At 39.4% G+C, this 14311-nt stretch overlaps 1 protein-coding gene across 3 annotated transcripts in view; it reads left to right on the forward strand.

Annotated features, from left to right (window-relative positions):
- The window catches only part of fbxo41 (F-box protein 41), a 37682-nt gene extending 24276 nt beyond the window's left edge, over window positions 1-13406 (forward strand). For 2 of the 3 annotated variants that reach the window (XM_008411873.3, XM_008411865.3), the window contains exons 5-14: window positions 1436-1509; window positions 2894-3273; window positions 5868-6106; window positions 6194-6309; window positions 6833-6985; window positions 7156-7251; window positions 7351-7469; window positions 7987-8145; window positions 8331-8446; window positions 9226-13406. In XM_008411873.3, the coding sequence (XP_008410095.1) occupies window positions 1436-1509; window positions 2894-3273; window positions 5868-6106; window positions 6194-6309; window positions 6833-6985; window positions 7156-7251; window positions 7351-7469; window positions 7987-8145; window positions 8331-8446; window positions 9226-9288 (1515 nt within the window). In that variant the 3' untranslated portion in view covers window positions 9289-13406. The remainder of the gene's footprint in view (window positions 1-1435; window positions 1510-2893; window positions 3274-5867; window positions 6107-6193; window positions 6310-6832; window positions 6986-7155; window positions 7252-7350; window positions 7470-7986; window positions 8146-8330; window positions 8447-9225) is intronic. The other variant, XM_017305978.2, reaches the window with a different exon arrangement.
- Window positions 13407-14311: the final 905 nt, after the last annotated feature.

Consider the following 14311-nt stretch of genomic DNA (forward strand, 5'->3'; position numbering starts at 1 on the left):
GTGTCCCACAGCACCCATTTACAGCAGACACCAGGCCTGGGTCTTCAGTAAAATCAAACAGATGTAGACATTTGTTGGATGTCCTTTGGATAATCAGACTTAATGGTTAATTGAAAAAGGCAAAAAAAAAAAAAAAAAGTTAAATATGCATCCATCAGAATTTGTATGCAGATTTTTAAGTTTTTGTAGAGCTTTTATCCACCATTACAGATTTTATCTCCTTTTGAACTTTTTCATCAACATACTAACCAACTTCAGAATATTTCTTCCTAATCTTCCTGCCATGAGTGCTCATTACATTGGACACTGTATTTGTGAGAACAACAGGGTTTTGCCATTTTAATCCAAAGACAAACAGATAAGGAAGTTGACATTTAACCCTGCTTTGTTTTTACTAGCAATTAGCATAATTAGCACATTAGGATTTCTAACTTTAAGCATTGGTATCCATGCTTATTTTTTTGAGAAGCAATATCTTGACTTGAACTCTTCTGCCTCTATTTCCAAATTCAGCTTTCACCATAATAGACAGAGGCTGAGTTCAAAAGAGAGCAACTTCTGTGTCACTTGTTTAGCCTTCCTGTTGTCTGGCAAACCTTGCTCTGGGTCAGTTCGCTCCCTCCCCAGTTTTAATGTCTCCAGGCTAGATGTAAATTGATGGCCTGTTGCAGGCTATCAAAAAAAAAAAAGCTAAGTGAAAGACACTCAAAGCACCAGAGTCTAGCTCTCTGTTGAAGCTGAATAAACAGATGGCATACTCCAAATAAAATAATTTTCTTTTAAAGAATTTCTGACACTTTGTGTTTTTTCTGTCCTCATTTATAAACACCTCACAGACACTGAAAAAGCTATGCTTGCGTCTTCTTGCAGTAGCAACTCCCACAACAAACGGTGTTTTGTTTAGAACAGCCTGGTTGTACTTAGACCTGGTGTGTTCACTGCATACAAAAAAAAAAAAAAAAAAGGATTTTTGAGTTTGTTACTGGCAGGGGTCATGGAAAATATAACAGAAAGTAGAAAGTATTAGCAGGTGTCAGCTGAGTCTTATAAGTGTTTTTACAGTAAAGAGGTTTTGTTTCATGGCACCTAAAACTGAAACTATCCTTCACACTTCATTACGATTCTTGCTGGATATTCAATACTCATATTTTTTAGGGGGAGGGGGGTTTGTTGTTTTTGATTAGTTATTTCTTTCAAAATGATCTCTGCATTAATAATGCTTAGCCCCAGGAATGTTGGTGTTCCATCTTGGTCAGCACTTTCTTCTGAGTTGTGAATCAGCACCATACTGAAAAACGATACACTTGCCCCTCAGACGTTTTCCAGATTCCAAAACTAACAAACATTTTGGATTTTTTTTTTTTTTCCAGATTTCCATCTCTTCCAAACAAATTAACTCTTTGTTCTCACTTGCTTACTTGTCATTTTTCTTCAGAGAAATTCCAGCCTCTCTGGTAGCACAAGAGGAATGTACCAAGTGTCAGAGAGACGATCTTCTCCCAGCACAGGGTAGGTCAGAAACAAAAACAGAAGAAAAACAGGTTGTTTTTTACACATGTAAACAATAGGTAATTCATGCTTCCTTTATATATTTATTTATTTAAAAAAGAGATAAGGAAAATAGTCAGAACCTTTAAATGTACTAAATTTGGCCAATAGACAGTTTTTTTTGCCCAAATCTGACGTGAGACTGAAAATATCTAAAACAACAATACAATTTACAGCATCACACCATAGCTGTTCACTGTTGTCAGAAGGACAATCTCTCTTTATTGGAGGTGCAGCGGTTTCGACCTATTACCCAATGCTGTTATGTGATAAACCTTTAAGATTTATTGTTTTGTGTTGTCTACATGATGGATTTTGTTGGGTCCTGGGAAGTGTGCTGGAGTTTTTGCATCTCCCTCAGTAGCAGCACTGAGATACAGGGTTGATGTCCCGATTTGAGGTGTGACTGAACTATTTCTGGGTCTCTGGCACCAACCTCAGACACATGGCTGTACCGTAGTAGTCTGACTAACCCAACTATCATTCCCAGTTGGTAGTGAATGTATTTCCTGTCGTGACGTCAGGCCTTCCCCGTTGAATCACTGACAGCAGAACAGACACAGACACACGTTGTGGCCAGAAGCGCTCGTCTGAGCCTCCTGTCTTGGGTTAATAATAGCTCCTCGCTAAGGATCAATACATTCTATACCCTTGCTGTTGTTAGGCATCATTTTAGAAAATAGGGAGCAGTTTTTGCGACTTATTCAATATGACTTCATCAGTGCAAGCATGGCTTGCAAAGATAAATCTGAGAAATGGAAAATATTTTGGCATGTGGTGCAGATTATATCCATGGCTTTTCTTCCAAGACAAAATAAGACAACATGTCTTCTGTACTTATTCAGGTGTTTTACATTTGCCCTCTAATTCCAGATTAGGTTTTTGTGTTCGCATATTAAATTATGGTAGATGTTGGTAGTTTTGTCACAGTTTAGAGGAATGCTTCCTTATGTTTGTCGCCAAGCAAACTTGTGGTAATGATGCTGGTCCAAGAAACCGTTTTTCACTTGATCCCCATTAAAAACACAATCTGTCATTTTCAGACAGATTTTTCTGTGCAAAGCAGAGATTTACATGCTCTGGTTTGAGTAAAGAAATAAATTTTTCTCGTTTCTAATTTGTGGCTTTATATTTCTAATGCAGATTTCAGAGAGGTTTTGATTCTTATACGTTTCTGTGCATGTTCATGTTTATGTTTCTTAAACTTTCATCATGCTAATGGTCAGTCAAGCTTATTTTGTTATTTAGTAAGACTAAAGTGAACGTTGAGAATGAGATGTTATATATGTGTTTGGCTCGAAGCAGGAAGGTGTTTAATGTTTAAATACCCTGTGTTCCTCTGCAGAGCATCAGGGAGGATAAAGTCTGTCTCGCAGGGTTCTGGAGGTTACGACAGCGACAGCGTCGAGATGCATCCCATGGAGGATTGTCCCGAGGCGCAATACTATCACATGCAGTGCCGCATGGGCGAGGGTGGCTACGAGCGCTCCCCGGGATGCGGGTCTAGAAACTGGGGTCTTCGCAAGCAGGCCATTCAGAACTGGCAGCGGCGACCGTACAGGAACAGCACCGAGGGTGAGGAGGGGGACGTGTCGGACGTGGGCTCGCGGACCACCGAGTCTGAAGTGGAGATGTGGGAGCAAGAGCGGAGAGCTGTGGCTGAGGTTCAGCAGTCTGCAGTACCCTATCCTCACCACAGCAGGGCAGCGTATCGCCCTAACACGGGTAACAGTTGTTTGCAAAATAGTCACAATCTTGAGGTATTTTCTTCACCCGTCACCAAGGCGAGTTTAATGATACGAACAATAAAAGGCTAAAACAAGTCGATGCTCTGACTTGAAGGGTTAGTGGAACACCGTAGAACTGGCAGTTGCTGTGCTGTCCTGACTAACAGCGGTATTGAGATGTTATTTTATCATTTAGTAGTTTGGGATATGTGTCTGCCAGCGTTGCATATCTAGAGATTAAACCTTTGCCTCTCGCTTAATCAGATTGAGTCAGATTTGATGGAGGACAACATCTACCTTTTAGTCTTGCAACAGATTTTCATTTTAATTTAGGTCTGCACTTTAACTGGACCATTTGGTCTCATTGATATGCTTTGACCTAAACGACTCCACTGTATCTCTGGCTATCTGTTTCAAGTTAGTGTAAATGGACTGAACTTTCAGCGCTCTTCTTCTTGTCTTAGTAGGTTTGGAGTTGCATCACCCTCTCTCCATTTTTAAATAAGTTAAGCAGATGTCAGATGTGCAAAGCTTAGAATACTGTTTTTTTTTTAACCTTACCCAGACTGAAGCTTTCCAGAACTGGGCTCTAGGGCCTGTCTGTTGTATTCCTTGTTCTTTATGATGCAGTTTGTTCACTAATGTTCTCTAACAAACCTCTGAGGCCTTCACAAAACCATTGGATTTACACTGAGATTACCTTATACACAAGTGAACTCTGTGTACATGACTTGTGAAGACATTCTACTCCCACTTCTCAATCATGTGTAATTGATAACATTAAATCAAAATGCTGTGCACTGAAGTTTGTGGTTGTAACTTCACAAACTGACAAAAAAGTCACAGAGGTATGTATACTTTTGCACTTGACTGTATTTATGTCATGATCCAACTTTTGCATCCATTATTTAACCAGCTTTGCTCTCAAGAACACAAGGAAGTAACTCAATAAACCATCTCTTACAGTTCCTATGTAAGAGACTAGCTAGCCAGTTGTTGTTGCACAGCTCAGCTGCACAACAGATTGTGCATTTTTCTGTTAGCATCATCCCATGCCAACCTCCTTACAAACCCTGCTGCTGCACTCTGCGTTCCCCGTCTGCTGTGGATATATCAGGTTGGACCGTGGCAGTCTGGAACTGAAAGAAACTGGGCCGGGGCTCAGTGACAAATTCACATGTATAAATTTGGTCTCCTCATTAGCTGAAAAGTTCTTTTTTTTTTTTTGTCTCATGTAACATGTTGCTAGCCTCTCTACTCTGACGTAGTTCTCCCTATTAGGAGAGACTCTGCCAGAGCTGTTTGTGTGGTATGTATCTGCAAGTACACAGGCTTGTTTTTTTAGTTCATTTGGCAGTCTTGAGTGTAGGAGGTGTGCGTGAGTGAGGGAGAGAGAGAAAGAGTCAAATAGTATGCATTGGTTCACAGCCCTGATGGTTTCAAGCAGATGCCTCCCAAGGCCAAAGATGAAGTGAGTCATGGAGGATAAATTTTGCTGTGAGGGTTATGGCAGGCTGGGATTGGACACATTGTAACAACAGCAGTGGATAGGATAAAAAGCACAAAATGCTGAAAACTAATTATGCAATCTGGTTCTGTTGTTTTTAGTTAGAGATTAGCGCCACCATGTGACAAAAATTGTTTTACCACAGGATGGTGAAGACAAAACGTTTATCTCATAGATATTTAGCCGATTGCTTAAGCACACCTTAAGGGGCATACGACTCATAATGTTCAGGAATAAGGAGATCCCATTAAAAACAAATGAGTGAAATAATAATAATAATAAAAAAAGGAACTTTTAGAACTGCAGCAAAGTTCAAAATGTACCAGAAAGGGAAAAAAAATTAAAAACAAGCTTTGAAACTGTACATTATCTAAAATATATAACAGAGTTATTATTATGGTTTGTTTCCAAAAGGCTCTCAGTTTTACTACACTGAAATAGATTAAATTATTTTATATATGGGGTTCTATGTAGTGACTTATAACAGTCAATATCTTACCTGCAATATGTGTCTAAATTTCCCCAGGTTAGAAAAACAAAACAAATTCTCATTTGAGAATAGTTTGACTTTGTTCATCTTAAAGCTAGTTAATCATCATCAGTTAATCATCATGGGCCACTCCACAAGTCTCACATGCTGACGACCTTAATTAACAAAAGCACTAGTTAAAGCAAAAATGTATAAAATAGTCAAACGGAATCTAAATTGAGAAGCAGTTTTCTATATTTTATGGCACAGAATGTTAACCTTTTAAGATGTTCTGTTCTACAAAGCAACTCGAGTATTAAAAGTGTTTTATTTTAGGAACTCCTGAAACCAGATATTTCCATACACACAAAACCACATAGCCCTTTCTTCCTCTTTATCTGACATTAAATCAGACTAAATCTTTGCCCACCAGAATTAGTGTGCAGTGAGTAATGCTCTCCCTGGTCTTTGTAGATTTACAATTATTTCAGTCTTTATTAGCATGATGGATCTTTGTGTTATTTTGTAATAACAAAATGGGATCAATTTCAAGAGGTATGGAAACCTTCCTGAGGCTCTGGATGGTATCTGTTAAAGGTCTGTGTTGTTGCTACAGGTCGGTCTGACGTGGTTTACAGCAAGCCATGCCGCCACGAAAAGAGCCCATCAAAATCCAACGAGGTGATAAGTCCAGAAATCCTGAAGATGCGTGCAGCGCTCTTCTGCATCTTTACCTACCTGGACACCAAAACCCTCCTGAAAACCGCCGAGGTCTGCCGCAACTGGAGGTTCGTGGCCCGACACCCAGCTGTGTGGACCAGGGTGCTGCTGGAAAACGCTCGCATTTCTTCCAAGGTGCGTTGTCATTGCGCTTTGTCCTCTGTTTCAAAGAGAAATCATTGTGGAACAGTGTAATTATTGTAAGTGTATGTATTTCTCTAGTTTTTGACCACATTGTCTCAGTGGTGCACGCAGACGCACTCCCTCATTCTGCAAAACCTTAAACCAAGGCAGCGAGGCAAGAAAGAATCCAAGGAGGACTACCTTAAAAGCACACGGTGAGACACCGACACGTTCACTGTTGTAGACAGATTACAGCTCCGGGGGTATTTATTCCTGCTCTGTGTGCTGCCTTGACTTGATTAACCCCATTGTTTGCCCGACTGTTGTGGCCGAGCGACGCACCGAGTGATTTCCTGAACAGTGACTGATGAGAGGAAAGCCAGCAGAGAGAACACGAATGATGTATGCTGACGTTTGTGTGCGGTTTAATTATTCGCAGCATGTGGATATCAGCTTTTATTTGCCGGAAGAAAACACGCAACGAGGTTTGATTCGAGTGGATTGTTGTTTGTATGAAGGACACGCGTTTAGTTGCATAAAGTTCTCTTAAATGCTGTATGCCGCTGAATGCATCTGATGATTGTTGCAAACAAAAGGCGGTAGCAGCAGAGCTCCCAGGAGCATGTCCTGACATTGTTAGAAGTGAAGTATGATTAAAAGTGACCTTTATTTTTACGTCTGTTTTTTTTTTTTTCTCTCTCTCTCTCTCGTAACCTTCTCTTATATTTCGGTCAAAAGTGGCTGTCTTGAGGAAGGTTTGGAGGCGTTGTTAAAGGCCACAGGAAGTAACCTGCTGATACTAAAGATTTCACACTGTCCCAACCTTCTGACTGATCGCTCCCTATGGTTGGCCAGCTGCTACTGCCGAGCCCTCCAGGCCGTAACCTACAGGTGAACCGTTGCCATCAGATCCCAGCTGTCTTAAAATGTTACAGCATGAATCTCACTTCATTGTCTTTTTTAAACTTGTTTTATATTTCACGTGAGGTAAACGAAGCCGCTTTCTTCAAATTGTATCTTCAAACATACATCGGGGTTTTTTTTGTTTTTTTTGTCTGCAGGAGCGCCACAGATCCAGTTGGCCAGGAGGTTATCTGGGCCCTTGGCGCAGGGTGTAGAGATATTATTTCTCTGCAGGTGGCGCCCCTACATCCATGGTAAAATGATGGAACATTAATTAGTAATCAGACATGAGATTAATAACAGAAAGACCAATCCGGTGATCATGTTTTCATTAGAGTGTTTGTTTCTCTCAGTCAACAACCAGCACGTTTCAGCAACCGATGCCTGCAGACGATTGGAAGATGCTGGCCACATCTCCGTGCTCTTGGTGTGGGTGGAGCTGGATGTGGGATTCAGGGACTCGCCTCACTGGGTAAATATTGAACATACAGCAGAATTACAGTGTTTTTGTTTTACTTAATACCCTGGAAAAATATTCTTATAGTGTGATGCTTTTCACAAGACCTCTGTGGTTGCCCTGAGAACATTAATCAGAGATCTCAGTTGGGAGCATCTGTTGACAAGGCAACCATTTGTTGTGTACTCTTAAAAATATGGCTTTAAAAATAAAAAAAATCCAATCTGAACTAAAGAAAATGATTTGATTATATGTCACCAATGCCTTTTACTTTTGATTTCATTTTTTCAGAACTTGAGTTGTGTCAACATATTGTTTACTTTAGTTTTTGATTCTTCCAGTTCCATCTACACCGAGTGTAAAATAATCCATCCACTGCTGAATCACAAACCGACTTCAGGGATCGCGTTGTTTCATGATTTCTTGAAAATGTAGATCATAAAAATAAATTGGGTGAATGTGTTGTACCAAAACGTGTTCCTACTTGATCCTTGTGTTGAATGTGGGCTGTTCCTCTTTCCTATTTTTTCAGCGAGAAACTGCATGCGCCTGCAGGTGTTGGAGTTGGACCATGTGAGCGAAATCAACCAGGAGGTGGCAGCAGAGGTTTGCAGGGAGGGCCTGAAGGGTCTGGAGATGCTGGTGCTTTCATCCACACCGGTCACCCCTAAAGCCTTGCTCCACTTCAACAGTGAGTTGAGACTGATGTGTAACACGATTCAATGTCAAATTCTGGACTATGCAGTCAATAATTATTTTTTATTTTTTTTCTGTGTCAAAGCTTTATCTTTAGAGCTCTTTTGAGTCATTTAAACATTCCCAACCAAGCACAACTTTCAGATGTGAATTACATCCACAAATCCTCCTTCCAACCAGGTGTTTGCCGCAACCTGAAATCCATTGTGGTTCAGATTGGTATAGAAGACTACTTTGAGGACCCCAACAGCCCAGAAGCCAGAAAGCTGTTTGATGAAATGGTTAACAAGCTGCAGGTAAACAACACCTCTGTGTCTCACAGCGGTTCCCCTGTACATTCCAAAACACTGATGGCGTAGTTTTAGTTTTAGAAGCTGACCTTTTACGTGTCAGCGAATAGTTCCTGGTGTGCAAAGAAAATGTTCCTGTGTCAAACTAGAAATTATACATCTGTTTTTGGCAGAATTGACTCTGGATTCAATTGTTGAATCTATTGGTGTTGGATGAGTGGGACTGACTGTGTGAGCTGGTTCCATAACACCCATGACTAGAGACATGAAAGACTTTGTCTTGATGTGTCAGACTGACGTGTGGTGCAATGAAGTCAATGCCTACTTGCATTGGCTTCTGTGTTGCCACAGAAGTCGACACATGTCTGTGTCATGTTCAGTGAACCTCAGTGAACTTATTTGGGATTTTATGCAGCAGACCGATACAAGGTAGTGCATAATTTTAAGAATGATGCATGATTTTGTATTGCTTTAACAAACAAACAAACAAACAAACAAAAAAAAAAATATATATATATATATATATATATATATATATATATATATATATATATATATATATAAATAAATTGTGACATGGAAATCATTCTCAGTCTCATTTACATCAATAATCCTGAATATCCTGCAGGAATGGACAGAGAATCAGGCGAGAGGCCCTTGGTAGCTGTAGAGCTACAGCAAACCATAGCTAAATTTCGAGAATCTCTTAGTGGTGCTCCATAAATTTCACAGGGATTTATTTTTATCCTTTACCTCTCTTTTGTTTTCTGTTTTTTTTTTTTCAGGCTCTAAAGAAGAGACCGGGTTTCTCCAAAATCCTCCATGTGAAAGCAGACAGCCTCTGCTAACATTCTTTGTGCAGGTTGCTGGAGAGTGCGACCACAGTATGAGTTGATCTGCAAGACACAGGTAGCTTGAGCCCACCTCCTGGTGGCTCTGCGCATTTGGAGCACAAGAAACAGAACCAAGAAAGATCTTATTGATGAATAAAGGCCCAGGATTACCAAGTATATTTTACTAAGTAAAATTTAAAAAAATCATAAAACAGAACCAGATTTGATGAAAATGTGCTACGTGTTGGTGATCTTCAGTGGCAGTAAATACCCAACCGAGAGCCTGTATAAACCTCACTAACTCAAGAAACACAGCTGCGTTCAAAACTGTCTCTCATCCACAACCTCTCTCTAAACGTGGAGCCACTTGGAATGTCTCCACGCTGCATTCTTACTTTCCGCATCTGCTTAATGCAAACTAGCTTCAACGTCAACCGCAGAAACAAGATGGGTGCGTATTTTCCACAGACGTCCATCAAGCGTCTGTTTTCACAAGAGGCTGAGGCTTTTTTTTTTTTTTTTCTAAGGGGTTGCAACGGGAGCTTTATGCTTAGGTGTGATGTTGAGGAAATAAATGATTATCGCTCTCTGTCCCCAAAACTTGCCAAATCCAAGTGTGTGAACATGCACTGCTTCCAAGCACTGCAGAAAGGGTGGTGGGGGAGGGGTCTCCCACCCTGCAACAACACACAGACCATGTTATCTTGAAAGTGCATGGTAGCTCTGGGGTTTTGCCTCCAGTACCGTCCTCTGCTTCCTTGTATGAGAATATCCATGTCAACCAAACTGGATTCAGTGTTTATGAACTTTGTTGTAATTTCTGGACCTGTTTGCGTCAGAGGACATGTACGGAGTATCCTAAGTCGCTGCTGCATTTTGTAGCGACGTTGGTCTTTTTTTCCAGTATTTCCTTCTCCGGTGTGCTAATTATAAAAGGATGAGGGACCAGGCAAGTCACCAGTGTCCCTACTGGACCCAAGTTTGCTGTGAGCAGAAGCAGCTCAAACTGAATATAATGTGTTTGTGTTTCCTATAAAGCAAATTATCCAGGTGTGTACAGGTGTTCTAGTGTTTGTATTCATACTGAACAGTGCCATTTGCATCATAGGGGCTATTCTCTGCATTCTAATTCCTTAGGTGACATCCTCCAATCATCTTCTGATGTTTTCTTCCACACGGTATCACAGCTAGAGTGAAGGGAGCTGATCCCTGTACGATAAGGGATCCGGGGCAAATATTCTGCTTCAGGTCTTCAGGACTTCCCTTCAAGTTAGGAAATTGATTTGGCAGAAATTTTGTCAAACTTTGATTAGCTGTATTTTTTGGGGGTGGTGGGTTGAAGACAGCACTGCTCTACACATTTTCTGGGTCCAGTGCCGCTTTACTGCAGTGAAACAATGAGCCCGTTGATCTGATGGCTCTGTCTTGAGCTCAAAGTTTTGGATGTTAGAGGTGTGTGTTTGCCAGGCCTTAAAAAGGATTCACTGTTTTATTTGATAGAATGTAATCCCTACTTCGGACCAAAAATGTTTTGCATTCTGGTGCACTGATTTCTCCTTATCTCGAACTTTAATAATGTGCAATATTTTATCTTTCTCTAAAACATGCACAAAATCTGATTGCAGATTGAAACGAAATCACTTTACAGGATGAACATAACAGTCCTTCCCATTCCTTTGCTGCAGGTTGCCTAGAGGGTTCCGACATAATCTTTACAAGTGTGGAGTTTGCATGACATTTGCAAAAACTTATGGCGCTAATAGATGTTATGACTTATTTTTGGGGGGATTGATAAAAACATCTTACCCAATTATTTCAAACGTTTGAGCTTTGGATATCAGGTAAATGATACGATAGCAAAATCAAGCCCATGGTCTCATTATCTCAAGATAATGGTGTGATGAAAACTGTTACCACAACTGCCATATCTTAAGCACAAAGTATCCTGAGATTCATTTTTCTCTGCATAGTAGGATCAAAAATATTTAATGAGAAGTGAGTTTAAAATCTCGTTACTGACAAAATAAAGACACAAAAACTGTTACTGCATCAAAAACAAGCTTAAAATGTTATTATCTCTAGATAATGAGACAGGGAAACCCTAATTGTTAAAAAAACTCAATATTTCTTGAGGTTATGAAAAACTGAAAGCATTATAATGAGAAAATGAGACACAGAGCTTAGGACAAGAGCATAAAGCACTGATATTGTCATCGCAACAAAAAATCTTCAAGGCATTTTTCTATCAAAACAAGACAAAAATTTCTATCATAGTATATTGAGCTCAGGATCTTGATATCTTCAGATAAAGTAACATTTGAACATAATAAAATCAGCTCTAGATTTTTATCTCAATATGATGAGGTGGTGAAGTTTTCACCTTGACCAATCAAGCTACAAAAAGTTTGAGCTTCTCTAAATGGAAAAAACAAACACACTGTTTTTCATTTTCCTGTGGAAAACTGCCTGAAGATAAAATGAGAAATTTGAACATCTTAAGTCCGGAGTTTTGAAAGGAAAAGTTTGTAGGAACCCTTTGCCTGACATGCTCACCACGAGCACATGTTAAATTATATGTATGGTCACATATAATAGCTGTGACTCTCCCTCTTTTTATTCCACTCTGATGTGGATTGGTTGCTGGCTAACCTGAAGGGAAAAGGCTCACCATAGATGAGATAAACTTCACAGTAGAGAAAACTCCCCACAAAGCACTTGTTGATTTTGAGTTTCAGACAATCCTGCATTCATTATCAGCTACTCTGTATATAATGTTTGTATATAAAAAAAGAAAAAAAGAAGAAAAAAAAACTCCTGACAAAAAAAAAAGACCGACATTTGATGTTATTATAATAAGGTGATGAGTCGGAGCGGAAAAACTGAAGTTTACAGGTCTTCATTTAGAGTCCAATGAATAATTACGCATAGAGAACTATATTATGTCTAACAGTAGTGTTAAAATTGCAGTTGTGTACTAGATACTTTATATTAAATGTGCATCAGATTCATATAGAGATGGAGATTATTTAAAAAGGTTAAAGATGATACTTCAGCTATTTATTTCTATATAAAAAGAGCGCTGTGTACAGTATAATGTTGGCATGTTTGTGTTCATGCATCAATCATTGAGTTGCCTTTTTAACTGTTCTGCTACTGTGGCAAAAAAAACAAAAAAACAATTAGATGTTTAAAGAGCTTTGATTGCCTGCAGGTTAATAATAATCTTCATTTGATCCTGTCTGTTGTTGCACTATAGAGAAAAACACTATTTCAGATGTTTATTATAAGAGTGTTTTGAATGTTTTCGGGTATTTAAAAAAAAAAGATGCACTTTCCTTTCTTGAACACTTTTCATGGCCGTTGGTCATCCATTTGGACAGACGTTTCTGGGATGTCTGTTGCTTGATTGTTGGAAATAACAGTAATAAAAATTGCTTATCTCTGTTTGAGAACAGGCAACATCTCCCACACTGGAACCTATCGCTCTCGTTTAACTACATTTAAGTGCTTTTTAAGTTGCCAGTATGACCTTATATTTGTATTTGTTGCCATCTTTACTTTATTTCTACCCTGTAAATTTCACACTCAACGGTACTCTCGCTTGGTTGTGAATACGGACTCTTTGTAAACGCCGCAGGCCCAGTAAGGCCATAAAACTATGGTGTAAAGGTGCCAGTGACACTGGAAAAACCTGAATCTTTGGCTTCCATCTGTACTGACCTTATCTCAACGCATCATGCTTGAACCGTAACATTTTTGACTCAAGTGTCCTCTGTTAACATTTTTAACATGCCGTGCAATAGGAGAAGAAAGCTGCGTGAGTGTTAATGTACTTCTGTATATATTTTATGTATGAATGATTGTACTCTGCCCATTCATCTGAAGTGTGTTTTACACATTACCTCAACATTTAACAGGGCAATTATTAATGCATTTTCTTTTTTTCTTTTTAAGTTTCTAATTTGTTTCTTACTGCCATCGACAGGTGATTCATCCCAATTTCTGCGAACACATGAATTCTGTTGATGAGAACAAAAAACTTTTTCCAAAAAGATCAAACGGCCTTCTACGATGACTGCAATAGATGGATTTTCATTCATTTGATGTCATCAATAAAACTGCTTTAAATTGTACTTCCTCTTTTTGTTCTTTAAATATATGCATATATATTTATCCGAGATTAACTATATTTAATATATGTCTGAGGCCTTGACTGCATTACTCCAGTTATTTGACCCAAAAACACTTGGTATGCAACCTTTCTGGGATTCTAGTAGAAACTCTGCAATACAAGAACGTAGACGTTAACATGAAACTCACGGCCCCATCAGATAATCTTAAACATCAGGCTAAATCTTGTAAATCTTGTAAATAAATGTTCAGTGGAGTTGCCTTAAAAAAAACAATGTCTCAACATTTGACCACGTGAAGGAGTGCTGTTCTTTCATCAGAAAATGGAAAGATCATGACACGACTGCAAACCCACCAAAACTTTACCATCCACCTAAGTCTGCCACACGAGATCCGAATTTAACTTTAAATCTAACTCTGCTCCCTGAAGCTACAAGCATTGTGTGTACAGTAAATCTGAGCTGTGAGCCTTGCTTTAATTTGAGTCTGGTTATTTGCAGAAAAAAAAGTGGACATGTACAGACGAGCAGGAAGTTAACAATGTGTCTTGGCAGTTGTGCTGGTGGTGTGCCTGAAAGCCGCATTCAGGAAGCCCGGCTGCATGTCACACAGGAAACAACAAAGAGCTCGACTTGTGCGAGTCACTTGCCACACAAAGACCGCCCTGTCTGGGGTTTTTCCTGGTTTCTTGTGAGGAAATCATTTGTGAAAGGATCAAAAGTTCTGCTATTTACAGCACCTTCCCTTAGTAGTAGTAGTCATGCACTTGAACATACACATTGTGTCACGCTTTAGCAAACACCAACGCATTTAGTTGGAACGTTATGAGGTATTAAAGTGGTCCAATTAGTGAATAATGTCAAATAAAATTAATACAAACAAAAGGCTGAAAAGAGTTTCATCCACA

Source organism: Poecilia reticulata, chromosome 1 (assembly GCF_904066995.2).
Source record: "Poecilia reticulata chromosome 1, P_reticulata-male-v2, whole genome shotgun sequence".
NCBI classification, from domain to species: domain Eukaryota; kingdom Metazoa; phylum Chordata; class Actinopteri; order Cyprinodontiformes; family Poeciliidae; genus Poecilia; species Poecilia reticulata.